Source organism: Rhynchophorus ferrugineus, unplaced genomic scaffold, assembly GCF_030347505.1.
Source record: "Rhynchophorus ferrugineus isolate W39M unplaced genomic scaffold, kcgeb_rfMv2 rfM2, whole genome shotgun sequence".
Classification (NCBI taxonomy): domain Eukaryota; kingdom Metazoa; phylum Arthropoda; class Insecta; order Coleoptera; family Curculionidae; genus Rhynchophorus; species Rhynchophorus ferrugineus.
The window spans coordinates 21098532-21120137 of record NW_027472581.1 but is presented as its reverse complement, the minus strand read 5'-3'; the positions used below and the strand labels follow the sequence as shown (position 1 = coordinate 21120137).

The window sequence follows — 21606 nt, the reverse complement described above, 5'->3', positions numbered from 1 at the left end:
CATTTGTCTTGCATAATTCCGTAATCTGTTTGCTTTTCTCATTCGTCTGATTTAGTTCCATTGGACTGACTTATCTTACATAGGAATCTTTAGCATTGAGCGACTTTTGAAATACTGGTATGATTTTATTAAGAATTCATACCCAGGTCGTCCGTATATATTATAAAAGGAAACTTTTTGATTTCTGTTTTACCACTGAAAGAATTTTAACTAATTGCTGTGTTATCTAGATGTTTTGGACAAAACAAATATTGTGTATCGTTGTTGTTTGTATTTAATATGAAAATAAATTACTTTTTCCATGTTTGTTGCATTGATATTTAAGGGTGACCCAACATTTTTGAAGTTCTATTAATTATCTTAAAATTTCTAAAACTAGTAAATATTTCAAATTATTGTTAATTGTATGTATTACAAATCTATAAACTTCATTATATTCATCTGATATGGTGACTCTTGATTTTTCGTCTCTTTGGAACTTCAATTACAAATCAAAAAAAAATAAAGGTTCACTATCTCAAAATTAGTTCAAATCTGAAGGTGATCTCAAATGAGGTATAAAATATTACTGAAGCTTTTTTAACAATATTTGGAATTTAGAAAAATTCAAATATTTATTGGAATCCAATCGTAGAAATAAACATATTTTTTTACCTTTATTACATTAACCATTAACCATTAATTTGATTATACCAAATATCGTCATGATATAGACGGACAATAAATGTCGATTTTATTTACAACTCACCCGTTTCATAACTAATAATAATATGTGTAATATAAACACTATAAAGAACAGTTAAACAACAAGACTCTTAAATTATTTGGATTTGATATCCTTCTACAAAGGAAGTAAGTATTATTGTATTATATATTATATATTCCTTTAAGTGTTATTGTCAGTATATAAAGATGCTAATTATGGAACGCATTGGTTTTTTTAACTTAAAGAAGCAACAGAAAACCTTTAGAGTCTTATAGTGATGAGGTTTCGTCATATGTATATTGTCGATTTTGGCTTTAACGCATTAAATATTATATTTTTCTGCCACTGAGAAAGAGCGATTTAGAGGACTAAAAGTGTTCTAAGACAATGAATTGTAAGACTTATTCGATAAGAAAAACAAGAACTTTTACGCAGCTTATCTGTGGAGACTTTAATTTATTTAATAACTTGACAAGCAAAAAGAAAGGTTTTCTATGGTGTAGTGTGATCGGTGACAAAAAATTAATATGTTATGATGATTCCACTTGCAAAACTTTATGGTTGGTTAGGACTAAAACCCAACGGACCTGATACTTACACAATGAAACATTTTATTTGAAAAATTACTGAATAACATGAAGTAACAGTCAATAATTAATATCCAGCCTTTCAATTTTTATACAAACACTTTATGATGGGAGTTTTGAAGTACCCAGGTACCTTCTGACTACCACTTCTTGAGATCGAGACAAAATGATTAGAATATGGTCTCCAAACACTGACTAAATGCGTAGATGATTGATTAGATTGTTGTTATAATGACAACAGCCTACCTATAATAACTGTAAATTCGACGATATCATAAGCAGTTGCTGCGTTACCTAGATGTTTTGGATAAAACAAGCGTTGTGTAAAAATAAATTACTCTGTTCATGCTTGCTGCAGTGATATTTAGGGGCGACACAACATATTTGCAGTTATATTAATTGTCTTAAAATTTCTATTACAAATCTATATGAATCTATAAACTAATGTATACGCAGATGTCTACCTGTGTAATTTGTATGAATTTTATGACATATTGTTGCAAAAACAAACAGCAATAGCGTCTATCAGACCGAAGTTATCCTGTTACATAACAATGCTCGGCACGATTTTGCAGCCCTAATGGGGAGTTTTGAAGTACCCAGGTACCTTCTGACTACCACTTCTTCAAATCGAGATAAAATGATAGGAATATGGGCTCCAAACGCTGACTATGTGCGAAGATGATTGATTAAATTGTTGTTAGAGTGACAATAGCCTACCTATAAAAAGAAGAAATTCGACGATATCATAACAAGTTGCTGAGTTACCTAGATGCTTTGAATAAAACAAGCATTGTGTAAAAATAAATTACTCTCTCCAAGCTTGTTGCAGTGCTATTTAGGGGCGACACAACATTTTTGCAGTTCTATTAATTGTCTTAACATTTCTATTACAAATCTATATGAATCTATAAACTAATGTATCCGCAGATGTCTACCGATGTAGTTAGTATGAATTTTATGACATATTGTTGCAAGGAAAAAGTCTAACAGACCAAAGTTATCCTGTTACATAACAATTCTCTCCAACTGATTGCAGCCCTAATAGGGAGTTCTGAAGAACCCAGACTGACTAACATTTCTTCATATCGAGATAAAATTATTAGAATACGGTCTCCAAACGCTGACTAAATTATTGTTAGAGTGACAACAGCCTACCTATAATAAGGGGAAACTCGAAAATATCATAATTTGTTGCTTAGTTACCTATGTTTTGGACAAAACAAGCATTGTGTAAACATAAATTCCTCTCTTCAAATTTGTTGTAATGATATTTAGGAATTACACAACATCTTTGCAGTTCTATTGATTGTCTTAAAACGTTCATTACAAATCTATATGAATCTATAAACACTAATTCATCCGCAGATGTCTACCGGTGCAATTTTTATAAATTTTATGACATATTATTACCTGAACTCCCAGACATATTCTGCTTTCGTTAAAGGCATACACTGAATATTAAACCATAACTCCTATTTTTGTTTCCCTACTGTAGTCAGAACTTATAATTGAGCTCCTAAATTAGAAATTCCAGCCTGATACAACCCGCTTCCCATCCATATTATAAAAGTTTCGGCGAAAACAATTTATACAGGTATAACTTCAATGTAATATTTCTTATAGTAATAGTAATTACATTAAGTAGCTGGTACGGTAATTAACCGAGAGCTCAAAGTGAGCAACTAACCGTTAATTTAAACCGTAGCCAATAACATTCGTTTATTAAACGCGTTTAATTAAAGCCTGAAAATTAATTTTTGCTAATTACCTATAGCGGCAATGGGAAGCTGTAATAGGTTGGCAGGAACGCCCTTTAAAAGTCTAGTTTTATTAAATGGATATTTTACTGCATATTTGCGATTCGTCGATCGATACACGGACACATAGCGTATATTTTAAAATATAAAATTGATGTGAATCTCTGACCGACTACGTATTCATTGCTCATAGTGCGGAATTAATTTTTAATATTTATTATGGCTTTGTATTCAATAATTGGCTTTCCCTTACATTCACGAAAATTTTAATGCACGCGTAAATATGTTTATAAATTATATCTTGTATTTTCCTATATATCAATTAAATTAGTTACGGACTATACTCCTTATTTAACCTAGCCTCAAACTAGAGTCATCGGTATTAAACTTACCAACAAGCCAGATACTTTTCCAAAAACCATCCGGTTTTGCCTAGCTTGTATCCTGACCGACCGAGTGAAATAGATATTCTAATTCCATCAATTTTTTTACTCACGCATATAATCATCTAGAATTATAAGTAACAGGCTAATTGAAAAGTCCCCGGCCTACCATAGTAAAACAATTTTTTTTTGCCAAAATTAGTTGTTTTTATTCAACATAATTCCCTTCAAGGGTGATACACTGATTATAGCGACCCCCTAAAATATTCCTCATTTTCGCCGATCACCGAAACTTCTTTTGAGATCCTTTTTCTTTGATTATTTTGAGATCTCAGAACAGGAAATAGCCGGTGGGGGCCAGATCTGGAGAATATGGTGGATGAGGAAGCAATTCGAAGACCAATTCATGGATTTCTGCCATCGCTTTCACTTACGTGTGACGTGGTGCATTGTCTTGGTGAAGTAGAACATTCTTTTTCATTCATTTCGTCCTTCAAACGGTCCAATAAGTCCTTCCTATTGGAAGTTAATAGACTTCGGAGTGAAATGATAGAGCCAGGTTTCATCAATTGTCACTTATCGATGCAAAATCTCGGGTTTATCACACTTGACCATCTTCAAACACTACTTGGAATCATCAACTGGTCGTTGTTTTTGGTCAAAAGTGAGCTCGCGCGGCACCCACTTTGCTCAGAGCTTTCTTATATCCAAATATTCGTGAATGATATGATGTACACGTTCAGTTGATATCTTTAGAGTGTCTGCTATTTCATTCAATTTCAATATATGGTAATTTAAAATCATTTTGTGGATTTTTTAAATGTTTTCGTCGGAAACAGCCCCTTTTGAGAGTCCAATGCATTCACCGTCTTCGGTGCTCATTTCACGACGTTTAAACTTAGCATACCAATCCTTGATGGTTCATTTTCCTGGGACACTTGGCATCAATCCAAGTTTTTGCTTCAACTGTAATTTTTCCCTTCATAAAGCAATATTTTATCAACACGCAAAATTCCTTTTTATCCATTTTTTTTTCACATTTTAACAAAAGTTGCTTCACTCAAAACTATATTATTCACAAATAGCTGATGATCCGATAGCTGCTAAATTTATACACGCATCTTTCGAGGGTTAGAGCTAACCAAAAACATATGGATTTAATTTTAGTAATCAGTATGCTATCAGGCCTATAAGTGAATTTAAAAAGATTTCTAACAGACGGCATTACTGTACATTAAGTGACACCGAATAAATTTGTATTTTATTTATATAGCGATTAGATTAAATTTCGGTATGATTGTTTCAAATTTTATTTAGGTAGATGCTCAAAATACTACTGCTATTGTAGACATTCGGATGGCTGTTATAGTTTCAAGTATATTTGTGGGAGTTATTATCATATCACCAAAACATTTATTAATTGTACCTGACTTAAAAAATTATCATTACAAATAAAAGTTTAAAATGACATCAATCCACAATACCAACAAGTAATAATAATTTTCCTAAACCAAAATATCTATCAAACTGTGTTATCAAACAGTAGATATTTAAAAGAGCACCATGGCCTTAATGAAATTCCTTAGTTTAAATTTCAACAGGCGACGAGATGAAACCAAACTGCGTCGAAAGTCTGTAGGGCGTAAAAATTTGCATAACGAGGCACTGTACGAATTTTTTCGCATTGCCAAGAAACACCGAAAAACGCTTTTAAAGCTATTATAGAAGTAATCGTGCTAAATGAAAACATTAGCTCTCTTAAAACCCAACATAGTTCTATAATACTTTTAAAGATTGGGTTGGAAGTTATATATTAAAAAAGAACGAAACTAAACATATCACATATGTAAGAAGATGAACTGACTTCTTCAAAAGGACTTATATGAAATATCAGTCGAGCCTTGTACATAAATGGCACCATAATCTGATAGTTTTAACATTTTATTTAATAGGTATTCTTAACATCTTACGGTAGTTGCAATGAAACAAGCTGTGTAGGATCGCTAACACATTTATAATATAGTGTGTTTAAAGTTCTTGAGAATTTGTCATAATATAATAATGATAATATATGAATCGTGGTACTACTACTTAATGCTTTCATCATGAAGATCATGAACTGATTCGAATAGCTGTCGCTAAAACTGATGAGCAAAATATATTTTTTTAAACAAATATTTTCCATAGACAGAAAATTTGCTGAATAGGATTTTTTGGTGATAACCTAAATGGTATTGCGTGTTGAGCTATATGAACGGGTTTGATTTGAATGTTAAAGAAGAACCTGCTAAACAAATTGTCTCCATTCTGTTGGAATTTGTAAATACGTAGAACAGCTTCACTAACATGCGTTACTATTCAGTATTTGTAATTAAGTAAGAATGTTATTAAAAATGCATGACAACGTCTACCATATATTGTAAAATCGGTGAAAACATACTTGAAAACATTAAAATGATAGAGCTTGTTGCTTCCATTTACAACTTGTATTCACTTATGGATCGTGCTTGTATGAGCAGCACTTCACTTCTTCACCTAGATAGCCTCAAACGATATATCGTTCTTTCAAAATTTTGTCTGTACGTTGCCTGAACTTCGTCTGCAGTTTTGTTCGAATCAGACAACAAAAGCAATGAGACTTGAATATGCTATTTTATTTTATTTAATATGTTTTAAATCTCCTTTTTACCAACGAGGATTTATTTAAACTAGACCTACAGTTTAACTACTGGCCAGAGACCAAATTAGAGAATATCCTAGAAGACATGCGGCCTTATCCAGCCTGGGTACTCGCGTGACTGGTATGGATATTCCTTGTCGGATTTCTTACTGTTGCCTATAAAGACATTTACAAGATTAATCACAAACATAAAATATATCCTGCCTAAACAAGATTATGCGACAATCGCAGCGGTAGGAAGTCCATCCTGTCGCCTTAACCACGGCGCCACTTATATGCCAAGCCAGCTTATATGTAGTTTTGATCATAAGTTTACACCAACCACTTTTATACTATTTATTATTATTTAATTAATATATTGTTACTAGTCGTTCCCGTCTAACCTACAATTTGTCTTTATGATAACTTAAATCTGTAGTATGTTTAGTACTGTACTGTAGTTATGTACCTGGCTAGGAGGATCCATCGGCCCTATCTCAGTCTCTGGTGAAATAATGTCTATACATGTCACTGCTATATTTTTAATATATGCACCTCACTACACAACACTACACAATATAAGATGGTTTGATCCTTTTGAGTCTGTGTCCTGTTCTGGTGGTATCCAAAAGCTGCAATACTTCAATATTCTAGAATGGAGTCTTTCCCCATGCCCCTTGCAATTCTCTTGATAGAGAGTTCAGTATTTGCTTATATAATAGCAATTTATTACGCACTGATAATTGTAATTTTCTTCCAATTAGCCAGTACATTTTCCTATATTTCAATTCCAATTCCTTACTTTTCTTCTTGATATGTTCCTTCCAGCGAAGATTTGCATCGAGATACATTCCGAGATATTTAGCGTTGTTGCTATATGGAATGATAGTATTATTTAATGTTATTGGTGCTTGTACGGTCTGTTTATAGGTGAACTGCATATGTACAGATTTACTTTCATTAATTTTTATTTTCCAAGCCTGTGTCCAGTTATTTATATTGTCTCTTGCCTGTTGTAATTTTTGTGAGGCTACATCACTATTGTCTCCGACAGCTATAATCGCAGTATCATCACCAAATGTAGCAATCGCAATAGTTTCCATTTGTGGTATATCACAAACGTAGATAAAGCATTGGTCCCAGTAGACTTCCTTGTGGTACACCTGCTTTAGCTTCTTTTATTGTAGAGTAAGCATCTTCTTGTTTAACTCTAAATATTCTGGTTGTAATGTATGATTTTAATAGTCCGGTGTGTTGTTTTGGTAGCATTCTTGTAGTGTATGAACAAGGCCTTCATGCCAAACCTTATCGAAGGCTTGTGCTACATCAGTAGTGATATAGGTCTATAGGCTTTTATTTCGTTTGGTGACTTCCCAGGTTTTGGGATCATTATAATTTACGCCATCTTCCAAATGTCTGGGACATATTTTGATCTAAATGCTGTATTGATCAAATTGGTGAGTTTTATAATTCTCTTTCTTGATAGCTTTTGCAGTAATTCTCCGGTTATTAAATCGTAGCCTGGTGATTTCCTGGGATTAATGTCAGTTTTAATAACTTTGATTAGCTCTTTCGGCGTGATTAATTCAATCATCGAATTTTCAGCTTCTATGTCCGGCAAATTATGTTCAATACTAGTTTCGTTTGGTTTCAAAGTTTTTTCTAGATATCCAGCAGATGCTTCTGCTTTTTGGTGATTGTCACATGCCCAATTCCCACTTAGGCCTCTTACAGGTGGACTGTGTAGACATGAGTGTTTTAGATATTTTGTGGCTTTCCAGAGTGAGTAATAAGTTCTTTATCATCTGTTAAATTACTCAGATAGTCATTTATGCTTTTTTTTCTAATTTCTAGTATTTCCCTTTTCAGTCTTTGGGTAATAACTTCATACTAATAAGTAAAAAACTGTGATTTAATTTCTTATGTATTTGTTATTTTATTTTTACTATTTTATATAGACGCATGTTAAAGTCAGTATTTGTGCTAATGGTCTGCATATTCACTAGTATTAAAATGCATTCAAGCTCCTAATAATTAATTGATTTAAATTTGTTCATGTTGTATTTAGGACGTAATATTAAACTCTGAATACAAGAACTAATAAAAACAATACCCAACTTTTATATCGTTATTCGAAAAGGCTCGAAATAATTGATTTTATTTCAGTTCTTATGCATCGACGCGTTCAAAACATGTGACGTTAAATTTTTAAGTTGCCGTGGAAGTTCACTATTAAACGGAAAATTGCTTTTCGATTTTCTACTCGATTTTTGTAAGATAAATAAAAGTTTGCCGTAAGTTTCGGTCTAATGTTGTGTAAAATTCGAACTTTCAGATTATCGTTATTTTATGGAAACGTTACGTGTAACGTTTAACAAACCATTAGATGCGTCCAAAATGTGTATTTAATGTTGAACTCGATTTTTTTGTCTGGTATTTTTCAATTTGAAATATTTTATAAAGTATAAAGTCGAACCGAAACGCTGAACTGTTAGCGAAAAAGAAGAAATTATTTTCATGCCACACAAATGCTGATTTGTTTTCATGTTTCTTTTTTTGGTATTTAACAGAATCATCACGAGATATGGTAATAATGTGTTATTTAATGAACTATGTAAACCTAAGGGTTTGGCTTCTTATATAATGAAATTTAGTGGGTACTACCGTTTCTGCTATCAGTTCAATAACTTCTTAATTTTTTCCGTAAAATACATAGGACACGTTTCATACGAGGGGGAGTCAAATATAAACGATAAATTTGAAATAAAATCATTGATAAAATTTGGGGAGATGAAAAACCTGTTCTTTTTTGAAGTCATTAAATTAAATGGAACCCAGTTACTTTCAAGAAAAGGAAACGAGTTGCCGTTAGATTGGCAATCGCTCCGCAGTTATCCGAGGCACTCCATGACATAGTTATGTGCAGTTCGGGAAAATGTATTGCAGTCGGAGCTATAAGGTTATAAAAGGCAGATTGAAGATGTTCAAGGTCCGCTAGTTACTAACTATTAGAATTAGGAAACGGTCAAGTATTCACAAGCATCGCAGTTCTGTGTTTATAGTCACTAAAGATAGACTGCAGTGACTGTGAGTTGAAGTAGTCTACCAGAGCTCGTTCAGTTCAGGGGTTCAATAACTCAATTTCTTGACCCTAGAATATTAGGATTTGGAGATACCAATACTTGGGAAACTATTTCACACAGGATATGCCGTGGAAAACACGTAGGGAGCAACATAATTAATATTATATATCGCTATGCTAAAAGCAGAACTCAATACCCATTGAAGTGATGATAAATATTCAGCGTTACTTTATCTTACTCTTAGTTACACGCATATTTTGACATTAAAATGTTTGAAATAGTGTAAAATTTATAAAAAGAAGGAGAAGCTTATCAATCGTGTCACATTGAATCGAACTCTTAATACGTACAGATGATCAACAGGCAAAGAGTCCATGGTTTGCGAAGAAGCCATACTGTTCGGTCATTTTAGAATCAAAAAAAATGAAAAAAAGCTTCATTATCAGTTTATTCAACAGAAGGCATACTACCAATACAATATATTTACATATAATCTTATTTAGATCTATTAGAAAATGTATAGGGAATAGAGGTATATTCATTTTTACTTGTCAATTACAGTACATTATAATTAAACTTAATAATCGAGATTGTCTAGCTCTTAGTACTTAGTATAAACTATATACAAAAATAAAGCCAAAATTTAATTTTACTATCGACATTTATCTGCCTGCATTTAACGAAAGGATAAAATATCTATAAAGAACTTTATTAATTAATTATTAAAATGTATCGTAGTTTTATGTTTAGTTCTCATACATTTATACATACGCACAATAGTTCTTTCACTTCAATGAATACTTACAACAGCCACACCCTCTTACATTCTTAATATGCAGGATTAGAATTATAATTTGGTGTCAGCTGAGACTTTTGTGACTAGTAACCAATACAATATTGCGTCATTTTGAGACCTGAAATTTTCAGTTATAAATAAATATAACTTATAAGGAATAATAGGTATAGATAGAATAACACAAGAAATAATAGCTCATGATAATTAGGACACAAAAATCATGTTTTTAGATTAAGTGACCATTTGTAGTACAACAAAGCAGAATAAATATCAAACAAAGATCTTTATATAGATAAAATGAATCTGAATAACGAAATGATGACATGGTGAAATGATTTGATGAGAAATGACATGATGGAGTTTAGCAAACGATCTACATGAGCTAAATTCTATGATAATAATCAATCTCTGGTAGAAGTTCCATCTGTCAATCACTATACAAAACAATATTTATATGTGGCGATGGAAATCGCTCAAAATGCGAAATACAGAGACACGGGACAGAATTCCAAGCTTCCTGGAACGTTCGAGGACATCAAGTAGCCATGCGAGAACTAATAGTGACCCAGACCCAGCATACTACTTTTAGTGCATGGGAACAGGTAGGAACGGGTAGGAGGAATAGGTAGGAGATCAATACTCACCTTTGATTTCAAAGAGTTTGTTTGATCCATGCTATAAGACTCAAAGACTTTGCACTGTGTCTCTAGTTCTAATGATGGTGAGGTAGAGGTCAGTGAAGATACATATGTTCTCGATAGTTAGATTAAATAGGGAGATGAGAGTAGACGTCAGACTTTGCCGAGGCATATTCTTGTTCATTATCAAGTAACCCAACGTGAGATACACTCTGTTATTATCTGATAATCAATTATTAAGAGAGAACAGGTAATATAAGGAACATTACTGACTGAGCTATACGTTTCCAATGTTGCTCGAGATAGCATTGGAAACGTGTTTGAACAGTTACCCAGATTCATTAGAGAAATAATCCGCAACTTACAATATTAATGAAACAAGTGAGGCCAAATTTAGAAACACTATATGAATCGATGGAATCATTATTCTTATCAAGTATCAGTATTTATCCGTCGAATTTTCCAGTTAAATTGAGATTTACAATGAATAATTGGAGCTGCAGCACACGAGAGTCGATATAGCTACGGTGGACGATGGCGGTAGCGGGAAAAACAGCGAAGAGACCAACGAATGTCTTCATAATAAAATTTTTAATTAAGCATTGTACGGTCGTCTCCAAGTGGAGAAAACCTCTGCTCTGTAAACACGGGGAGCACCTAATTAAGTCCAATCAAGAGCCGGTCCATCAGATCCATTAGCCACCCTCTCGTGTTTGTGCACAAACTTTGATGCTAATTGAACACCGGCCACGTCGAAATATCCATTTGTAAACAGTTAAGCCGTTGCCGGCGTTCCAGCTCGTTGAAATATCTGTTTTATTTTACTGATAACTTCGTCTACGCCCGGGGGTGAAATCAGATAATCTCCGCGTTGTAATACCGTGTACATGTGTATATATATGGCTTCCTGAAAAAATCTCGTTCTGTTATTAACTTCCATTTGCTTTAAATGCCATTTGGTACACAGAACTGTAATAATATATTTGCGATCGCGCGTTGGTTGTATTCATTTCGTTCAGACATCCGAGTGGTTTATACGTTCCGGAGCCGGTCTGTTTTCAGTTTCATCATTTAATCTATGTACCTTAATAAAACAAAAGATAAATTAATGCATTCATCATCATCCTGTTACGTATAAATATATAAAATATATAGTCTATCCAAAGTAGTTTTGTAGATATGTCATCGAGATGTTTAATATATTTCCTGCCGCAATTTGTAAATTGATTTCAGAATCAGGCAATATGTTCCTTCGTGTTTTATTCTAGTTAAAAAGAGACATAATGCTATCTGATAAGTTCGAATGTGAAACCGAAACAAAATTCCTCCAAACACTAGTGATAAGAGGTTATAAACTGACAAACGTTGTTTTAATGCTTTGCCTGAGTTGATAAATTTGAAATCGCTGTTTCCTATTACTCTGATTAAAAATTTCGAGACCAACCAGAACAGATTGCGTCTCTAATCAGTTACTTTGAACAGGAACGAGATAATGCAAGCCCCCTTCTCATAAAATTCGTTAGAGGGATAAGCATTTTTACTGTTAAATATTAATTTGCTACGATTATTATTGAAAATATTTCTAGCGTTTTGCAGATGGACTGAATATTAGTATGGATATGGTCACTGAAATATCACAAAAATTTTAAAATATATAATATTGAGTTCACAGAAAAAAAACCGTCCAGAAACGATGGGGTGACGAATCAAGATCAGCTTGATATTAGCTCTAGCAGAGATTATAGAGAGTATAATCACAGTGAGTAGTTTTTCACTACTACCATAATTTAGTACCATTATTTCAAAGGAAACTCTTAGTCTGAAAAGTATCGAACAGGTCTTCCGGAGATTGCCCTTAAAAGAATGCAATTTTGAAAGCATATAATAAAACGAAGGAAGACTTATTATTTCAGTCTATGTATTTCATAGATATTGTATATGTATCTATGTATTTTCATGTCTATGACACATGGGTATTTTAGAATGGGACCAATATACCTAAAATAATGGTCACTCATGGTAAGATGATAATAAAAATAGAGAAATAACACCAAAAATTGATGCAGCATGGTTAACCTTGGAATAACAATTGATTTGGTTTAATTAGTCAAAACATTTATTAATAATTCATTGCAGAAGAGACTTGAGAAGAAATTGACAAGATATAAAATCGTGAACAAATGTTAGATAGATTGGAAATTAACAGCTTAGTTATTCACTTGAACGAAACTTTCTCAGATTTCAGATCTTATGGTGATTAAGTTACCGGCATGCTAGTGTGAAATAATTTGTCAAATTCATTTGAGATCTGAACCAAGTTCCAATATTTTTCTACAGAATAGTAGATACTATTATTAGAAAAGATTTTAAAGTAGCAGTGGTGAAGTAAAAAAGTGACTGGAAAGTACAAAATAATCAAAATTAAACTTTTAACACAAAAAAAAACTTTTAAAATATAATACGTACGTAATAATCCTTGTAATAATTATAAAAATATCAGTTCCGAGCCCTCAGACTATACAAAAATAAAAATATAATTTTATGTCATAAACACAAAATTGAATTAGGAACAAAACAAATCTAATTTAATATAACTGTTTGGGCACGGTACCAACTTCAAACTGATTATTATTGAGTTATTACAAGTGTTATTACGTACGTATATGTTTTATTTTAAAACTTTTTTATGCTTAAAGCCCAATTGTGATAATTTTTTACTTTTTAGCCACTTCCTTAATTTTGAAGTTGATTCAATCTTTTTTGTAAATATACCTTATACACAAATAAAAACGTCTGAAGTAACGTATAAGAATTATGAAGAAAATAAAGTTGGGGGTGTTATTACTAAGGCCACGCTAAGATACTTCAATGTTTTAGAACTGTAATATAGTGCAGTTGGATAGTAGTCGACTACTACACATGTTGCCGTCGGTGCACGAGAACGAGAAAAGTTACAAGCTGTCTAACTCCGCGCTATCTAGCCAAAGTCTCGTCTAATCCGGGACAAGCGTGAGCTCCGAGGATTTGCCAAAATTCCAGCACATAAAACCGGCATTCTGGATCTGGTCTAATAGCTCCTGCTTTGTGTCCTCCCGGATGAAAGAGTCTTTAAATTACGATTAGGTGTAAGTGATTTTCTTTTGCTGAAAGCTTCTTCGTCGCAAACGTTATTAAATGCGAGCCATTAATGTTTAACTAATCTCGTAGATTCTTCGGAAACAAAGGAAAGGGGACAAATAAAATCGTTATTTGATAACAAAACGCTAACGGTATAAATAAACACTCGCTGATTTCATCTTTAATTTACTGGATTTGGTAATTTAAAAGTTTCTTTTTATTAAACATTAGCTCACTGATTATTTTTATTTCTCTTTCAGAGATATTCTGATTATAATTAGTAAATACATTGTTCTACACACTCTAGGGATGATCTTTAAAATAAACTAGTTTAAAATAGTATTAATGAGTCCATGGAACTGATACCCGAGATTTTAAAGGGATTATAATATTTATGAGTAAAACCAAAATGTAAGAAGTATTTTAATAAGAGCGTCATTGCTTAATGACAAAAAATTTAAATATTTAGCTTAATACTTACCTAAACCTATTTATCTAATTAAAATGTTATATTAACTACTACCAACAATTGTTTTAAGTCGGTTCAATTTTTTTGTTAAAATAATTGAAACTAAAATGTTGATATTAGTACCACCATGTGTATTTGGTACGGTAGTATTTATACGTCTTATAATATGTGTATTAAAATTATCTGCAGCTCTATTAAATATTATCTATAACATTTATATATAATAATCATACATTGCATATTTACTTCAGTGTTTGTATATTATTTTAGAAATTATATGAACACTATCGTTTAAACAGGCATATATTTACCAGAAATATTTTATAATTAGTATAATTAACTGTTCAGAGATTTTGTGAACTAATCGTAATACAGCTCAAGTTACCATGACGATAAATGTTGATATATAACGCCCGATCCATATTTGAAACAGGCGTTATTAATGACAATCAATTTTCAATATTTAATTGGGCAAATAAATCATACTAATTTTGTTTCACGACCTAACAAATACAACAACTCGATACCACGGGCAAACATCAAAAATGACTAATAATCATAAAGCACGACCATAAATGCTGCTACTTTCTTTATAGCTCAAACACATTTTACCGCTGCCACGTAATGACAGCAATTAAGAAAATTATTTTTGAAATATGTTTACTTTCTACAATTTGCGGTTATATGTTTTATAGTCTATAAACCCTATATTATATATATTTCGGAGGCGTCGTAAAACTGTCCTGTTTTGAAATCAATTCATGAATTAACTGGAATTAACATACTTATCAGCAAAATAAGGCCGTTGAATTATTAACTGACGTTAGTTATTTAATTGGAAGAATATTTGGGACACCACCACTTCCAACAAAACAGACAAAAAAAAATTTATTTTGGAAACTACTCTCAATATATATTAAAAACTTTTTTTGTCGATTTTGCAGCATATGGTTAGACTGTTGCAGTCGATAGCTATTCTCACTGATGGTTTCATCGAATAATACCCTAATTTCTCCGTCATAAGGTATGTTTAGCTGTCCAAAACACTCTTTCTTTTCGGTGTTAAAATCACCACTTTTAAAACATCAGAACCAGTATTCACATGTTGAAATAGATGGAGCAAGGTTACCATAACATTTGAATACATTTTTCTTCAAATTGTAGTAAAAAGTAAAACTTCCCACAAATGCGATTTACTCGGTACAAATTCAGACATTTTGAAAGAACTGAAAACATATTTAGTTCACTCTTCGACGAAATAATACACTGAAAAGTGAAACCTTCATCACACATCTTCATTCAAATCGCAGTTCCTTTAAATCCTTAAAATTAATTGATGGGCCTTATGTTTTCATTTTCTCTTCGATTTTTCTGCCGAGTAAATATCTTTTCTGGCGAAATGAATTCTACTTATGTAGTGATCAAAAACCTGCCAATGAGTCACAGAAATTTATGCAGGAATACCTTATAATACCATTTCATGGGAAATAAGTTTTTGAGACTAAGGTCAGTAAAACTGATATTGGAGGTAAAACAGTTATAGCGTAGAATAGCTTAGAGCTTATGAAGAAGTGAGTTTGAAAGTTTTAATTAATATGAATCTTTATGAAAGATCATCATATAATAAAGCCGTTAAGTACATTACTAAATAAGGAAAGTCGTCAGAGAAGTAGAACTAGCGATCATGAGATAATTCCACTTATAACCTGGCGGAGCAGTATTCTTCTTCTTTCTTCTTCTTTCAAAAGAAGTAAAAAAAAAATCGGGGAAGGATTTGTTCCATGTAAAATCTGTATAATATTTGAAAATTGGAAAACAATCGTAGCCAATAGTGTACAATACTTATGCATTGTGTACGAACAAAATGCATTGTATCAATCTATATCTTTGTAGTTGAAGCTAAAGTTGAAATAGAGCTATGAAGTTGAAAATCAGCCGTCAAAACGTATAGGTACAACATCAATCGTCAAGATTAATTGACGTAAATATTCTAATTTTTCTTTGGTCTTTATGATCAACCTTTGAAGTTAAAGTTTGAACATAAGCAGTAGAACACCAAGTTATTGTAGTACATTTCCGCAAAGTTTTTTTTGCATAACGAAAAGCATGACTTCTTACTAGAGCTTCAAAAATGTGACTTCATTTATATTTTCTTCACAACTGCCAAATCGTCATTTCAGAGATATCGTTAAAATTTTCATATCAATAATTGAAATATTAATCTATATTTCGTCTTCCATTGTTATGAATTCGTTTGCAATGATATTTAGGAAAATAATATATTTAATACACTGCATACAAACCATACATTTTATATTTAATATATATTACGATGTATCATAATTTTTAAATCAATATATTTATATTATTTATCTTTCAATATATTTTAAAAAAATTTCTAATATTGTGTTTTGGATGTCTGATCAGATCTAAAACTTGTGTATCACGCCCGTTCTTTATAATTCAAAGGTTTTAAAAGATATACTATTAATAAATAATGCAAACGCTTAACAATGATAAATTTATTCAATAAAATAAATCTTAGAAATCTTATATATAAAAATGAATCGCAAAATATGTTCCTAAGCGCATAACTCAACAACGCCTGGACCAATTTGGCCAAATCTTTTTTTAAAATGTTCGTTGAAGTTCAGGGATGGTTTTTACGCCGAGAAAAATTAGAATTATTGCTGGAAAAACCCTAAAAATAGCCCTTTTTGTTTGAATTTGTTTCGTGTATCAGTTGACAATTCATCTGTCATCTGTCAAAAGTCATCTGTAACAGACAACTTTTTTTTTTAAATTTGATATGACTTGAACTCAAATCCTTTTAATCCGTACGAATTGTTTTATTTATTTAAAATTTTTTATTTGTTTAAAATTTAATTCAAATTTTAAATAAATAAAACAATTCGTACGGCTTAAAAGGATTTGAGTTCAAGTCATATCAAATTAAAAAAAAAAGTTGTCTGTTACAGATGACTTTTGACAGATGACAGATGAATTGTCAAGTGATACACGAAACAAATTCGTATATCGTGTTTTGTGCGTGCAGAGTGTTTAGTTAGTTAGTGTTTGTTTAGTTCGTGATTAGTGAAAAAATAATTTATATTTGATATGCCTCCTATAAGACGAAGCAATTTAGGTAGAAGAACCAGAAATGCTATAAACCAAGCTAATTACCGATCTAATCGTACTGCACAAGAACGTGACGACGGAAATGAACGTGAAAGAATTCGGATATCACAAATGCGTGAAGCGCGAGCGCGACATTCAACTAATAATCGCGCAAGTTTGAATCCAGCTGCTTTCAGTTACGATGTGTCAATTGACTACAGTAACTACCAATGTGTTGTTATTGGTTCTATGAACTTGGTTTGCTCACACTGTAAGGCATTAAAATACAAAAACGATGCCAATGGATTGTGTTGCGCAAATGGTAAAGTGAAATTAATACAATTGGATCCACCACCAGAACCATTGTACTCATTGGTTTCAGGAATAGGAACAGATTCTATACACTTTTTGACACATATTCAACAATATAACAATTGCTTTCAAATGACTTCATTTGGGGCAACAAATGCAGTTCGGGAAAATTTTATGCCAACTTTCAAGGTATGTATTATAGCAGTTACTCATAATTATTTTAGCGAACAAAATTTTCTGTCACCAAAGTTAAGATGTGTTACTAATCTTCAATTTCTTAATCATTACGAAATATATCACTTAGTCATCATATTATATGGTGATTCAGTTTCAGTGACACTTTTATTATATTTTATATTTGATAGATATTAGTTAAAACTAAATATATACTTTTTAAGATCAAATATTATTTAAGTTTGATCATTGACAATCCATTAATTTATACCACACCATAATATTTTTTTTATTTACAGATACAAGGGCAAATATATCACAGAGCAGGTTCACTGTTACCAGTGTCAGATAGCGACAACAAATTCCTGCAAATTTATTTTATGGGCAATTCACCACAAGAAATTGATCTGCGTTGTGCAAATAACAATTTAGTAAAAAGGTCTATTGTAGAACAATTACAAACTTTATTTCATCAACACAATCAATTGATTATATTGTTTAAAACTGCCCTGGATCTGATGCCATCCGATAATCACAAAATTGTAATCAGAGCTGATAAAACACCTGCAGGTCAACATACAAGACGTTTTAATGCACCAACTATTGATGAAGTTGCTATCGTTGTAGTTGGAGAAAACTTGGAATCCCGTGATATTGTTTTACATCGTCGGAATTTTCAATTACAACCTATAAAGGAAACACACCGCTCATATGATGCACTGCAATATCCCATTATATTTTGGCAAGGTGAAGATGGCTACGATTTATCAATAAAAATGATAAATCCCATTACAGGTAACTAAAATATTAGTTTAGCTATGGCGATAATATCTCAGTCACTATATTATGTATTTTAATTTTATATTTGAATGTTATTAAAACAAAATCTGTTTACAGGTTCTGAAACCAACAAAAAAGTCAGTTCAATGAACTATTATTCATACCGCCTAATGATTCGGGAAAATGCAGATAATCACATATTGAAATGTCGGCGATTATATCACAAATATGTTGATGACATGTATGTTAAAATTGAAACGGAGAGATTAACATTCATCAGGTTGAATCAAACCAAACTCCGATCTGAAGAGTATATTCACCTTCGAGATGCGATTAATACTGATGGAAATGCACAGAATGTCGGTCGGATGACTATTCTTCCAGCAACATACATCGGAAGCCCTCGGCATATGCACGAATATGCTCAAGATGCCATGTCGTATGTTCGTCATTATGGTACAGCAGATTTGTTCATCACATTTACATTCAATCCGCAATGGATAGAAATTAAGCAGGAGTTATTACCTGGGAAATCATCCATTGATCGTCATGATATTACAGCCAGAGTCTTTAGACAAAAGTTGAAATCTTTAATGAATTTCATCGTAAAACATAATGTGTTTGGTGAGACACGCTGCTGGATGTATTCTGTGGAGTGGCAGAAACGAGGATTGCCACATGCACACATTTTGATTTGGTTGGTTGAAAAGATAAGGCCAAATGAAGTTGATGCAGTGATATCAGCTGAAATCCCTAATGTACAAGTAGATCCTGGATTGCATGAGGTAGTTATCAAAAACATGATACATGGTCCCTGTGGAACTCTTAATCAAAATTCACCGTGTATGATGGATGGTAAATGTTCAAAACGATATCCACGGACATTAATATCGGAAACAATTACTGGTAATGACGGTTATCCATTGTATCGTCGCAGATCGACAGCAGACAATGGAAAATCAACAATTGTCAAATTAAATCAACAAGATATTGAAATAGATAATCGTTGGATTGTTCCATATTCACCCATTTTATCAAAGACATTCAAAGCACACATCAACGTTGAATCTTGCCATTCAGTGAAATCGATTAAATACATTTGCAAATATGTAACCAAAGGGAGTGATATGGCTGTGATTGGAATTGGTGCAGAGAATTCTAATGATGAAGTTACCCAATACCAAATGGGCCGCTATGTCAGTAGTAATGAAGCAGTTTGGCGAATATTTTCTTTTCCTATTCATGAGAGACACCCTTCTGTTGTTCACTTAGCTGTGCATTTAGAAAATGGACAAAGAGTGTATTTTACAGCACAGAACGCAGTACAAAGAGCTGCTCAGCCACCATCTACTACATTAACCAGTTTTTTTGAGACATGCCAAAACGATGATTTCGCACAAACATTGCTATATTCTGAAATGCCAAAATATTATACCTGGAATCAATCCTCAAGGAGATTTATACGACGGAAACAAGGAAAACCAGTTCCAGGATATACAGATGTATATTCCACCGATGCGATTGGCCGGATTTATTCAGTACATCCAAGCAATGATGAATGTTTTTATTTACGACTGCTATTAGTCAATGTACGTGGCCCAACAACAACCCAAAGAACTGTTGATGATGAATTGTGTGGATCCTACAGAGAAGCCTGTCAACGTTTGCAATTGCTTGAAAATGACGCTCATTGGGATCAAACTCTCAATGATGCTGTAATATCATCACACACTCATCAAATACGAACATTGTTTTCTATAATCATATCTACATGCTTCCCATCAAACCCAATTGATTTGTGGATGAAGTACAAAGATTATATGTGTGATGATATTTTGTATCAAATACGGAATAGAATGGGAAATCCAAATATACAAATCAGTGAAGAAATTTACAATGAAGCATTGATTTCAATTGAGGACATGTGCTTGATAATGTCAAACAAACTATTAATTCAATTAGGCCTGACCGCGCCCAATCGTCCAATGCATGACGCTTTTAACCAAGAGTTGCATCGAGAAAGACTGTATGATCTCAACGCTTTGAAAGAATAAATTCAAACAAATCTTCCACTGTTAAATGAACAACAGAAGTATGTATTTGAAACTCTTATGAAAGTAACAAATGATGAAACTGGAGGGATTTATTTCTTAGATGCACCTGGTGGTACAGGAAAAACTTTTTTTATTTCATTAATATTAGCAACAATTCGCTCACAAAATAAAATTGCACTTGCACTCGCTTCGTCGGGAATCGCAGCAACTTTGCTTGAAGGTGGTCGAACAGCCCATTCAGCACTAAAATTGCCATTAAATATGCAAAGCAATGAAACTCCAACCTGCAACGTTTCGAAGAACTCTGCAATGGCAAAGGTTTTGCAGCAATGTAAATTGATTGTTTGGGATGAATGCACGATGGCACATAAAAAATCTTTGGAGGCTTTAGACAGAACCTTAAAAGATCTACGTAGCAATAATAACCGATTTGGTGGTGCAATGATTTTATTAGCAGGAGATTTTCGTCAAACATTGCCAGTGATTCCACGATCAACGCCAGCTGATGAACTCAATGCATGTCTAAAGTCCTCCAATTTGTGGAAACATGTTAAAGTACTTCATTTAAGCAAGAATATGCGTGTCGAGTTGCAAAATGACCAATCTGGAAACATATTCTCTAAACAACTCATTGACATTGGTAATGGCAAATTTCCTATAGACATGTTGACGGCTTGCTTTTGCTATGACTATAAACAAGTCCCAGGGGCAATCATTAAGTGTTTGTGGTATTAATCTAGAAAACCCATGTTTCACATGGTCAATTGTATGTTGCCTGTTCCCGTGTTGGAAAACCATCAGATTTGTTTATCTATGCGCCAGGTAATCAAACAAAAAACATCGTATACCACAAAGCAATATAATGATAATAATAATAATAATTATGATTCACATGATTAACAATAAAGCGATTACTTACTTTTCAATCCTTATATATGTTTTATTTAATTATTTTTTATTCACAACGCCCT

General features: G+C 32.5%; 2 protein-coding genes across 2 annotated transcripts; both read left to right on the top strand.

The window, feature by feature from the left end:
- The first annotated feature begins 18388 nt into the window (after positions 1-18388).
- LOC143191965 (uncharacterized) lies at positions 18389-20205 on the top strand. The gene is made up of 3 exons (XM_076397423.1): positions 18389-18596; positions 18699-20164; positions 20197-20205. The coding sequence occupies exons 1-3, from the start codon at positions 18578-18580 to the stop codon at positions 20203-20205; spliced, it is 1494 nt and encodes a 497-aa protein (XP_076253538.1). The 5' UTR covers positions 18389-18577.
- A 138-nt stretch (positions 20206-20343) lies between these two features.
- Positions 20344-21385, top strand: LOC143191374 (ATP-dependent DNA helicase Pif1-like). The gene is made up of 2 exons (XM_076396366.1): positions 20344-20673; positions 20736-21385. Exons 1-2 carry the CDS (start codon positions 20661-20663, stop codon positions 21368-21370), a joined length of 648 nt encoding a protein of 215 aa, XP_076252481.1. The 5' UTR covers positions 20344-20660; the 3' UTR covers positions 21371-21385.
- Positions 21386-21606: the final 221 nt, after the last annotated feature.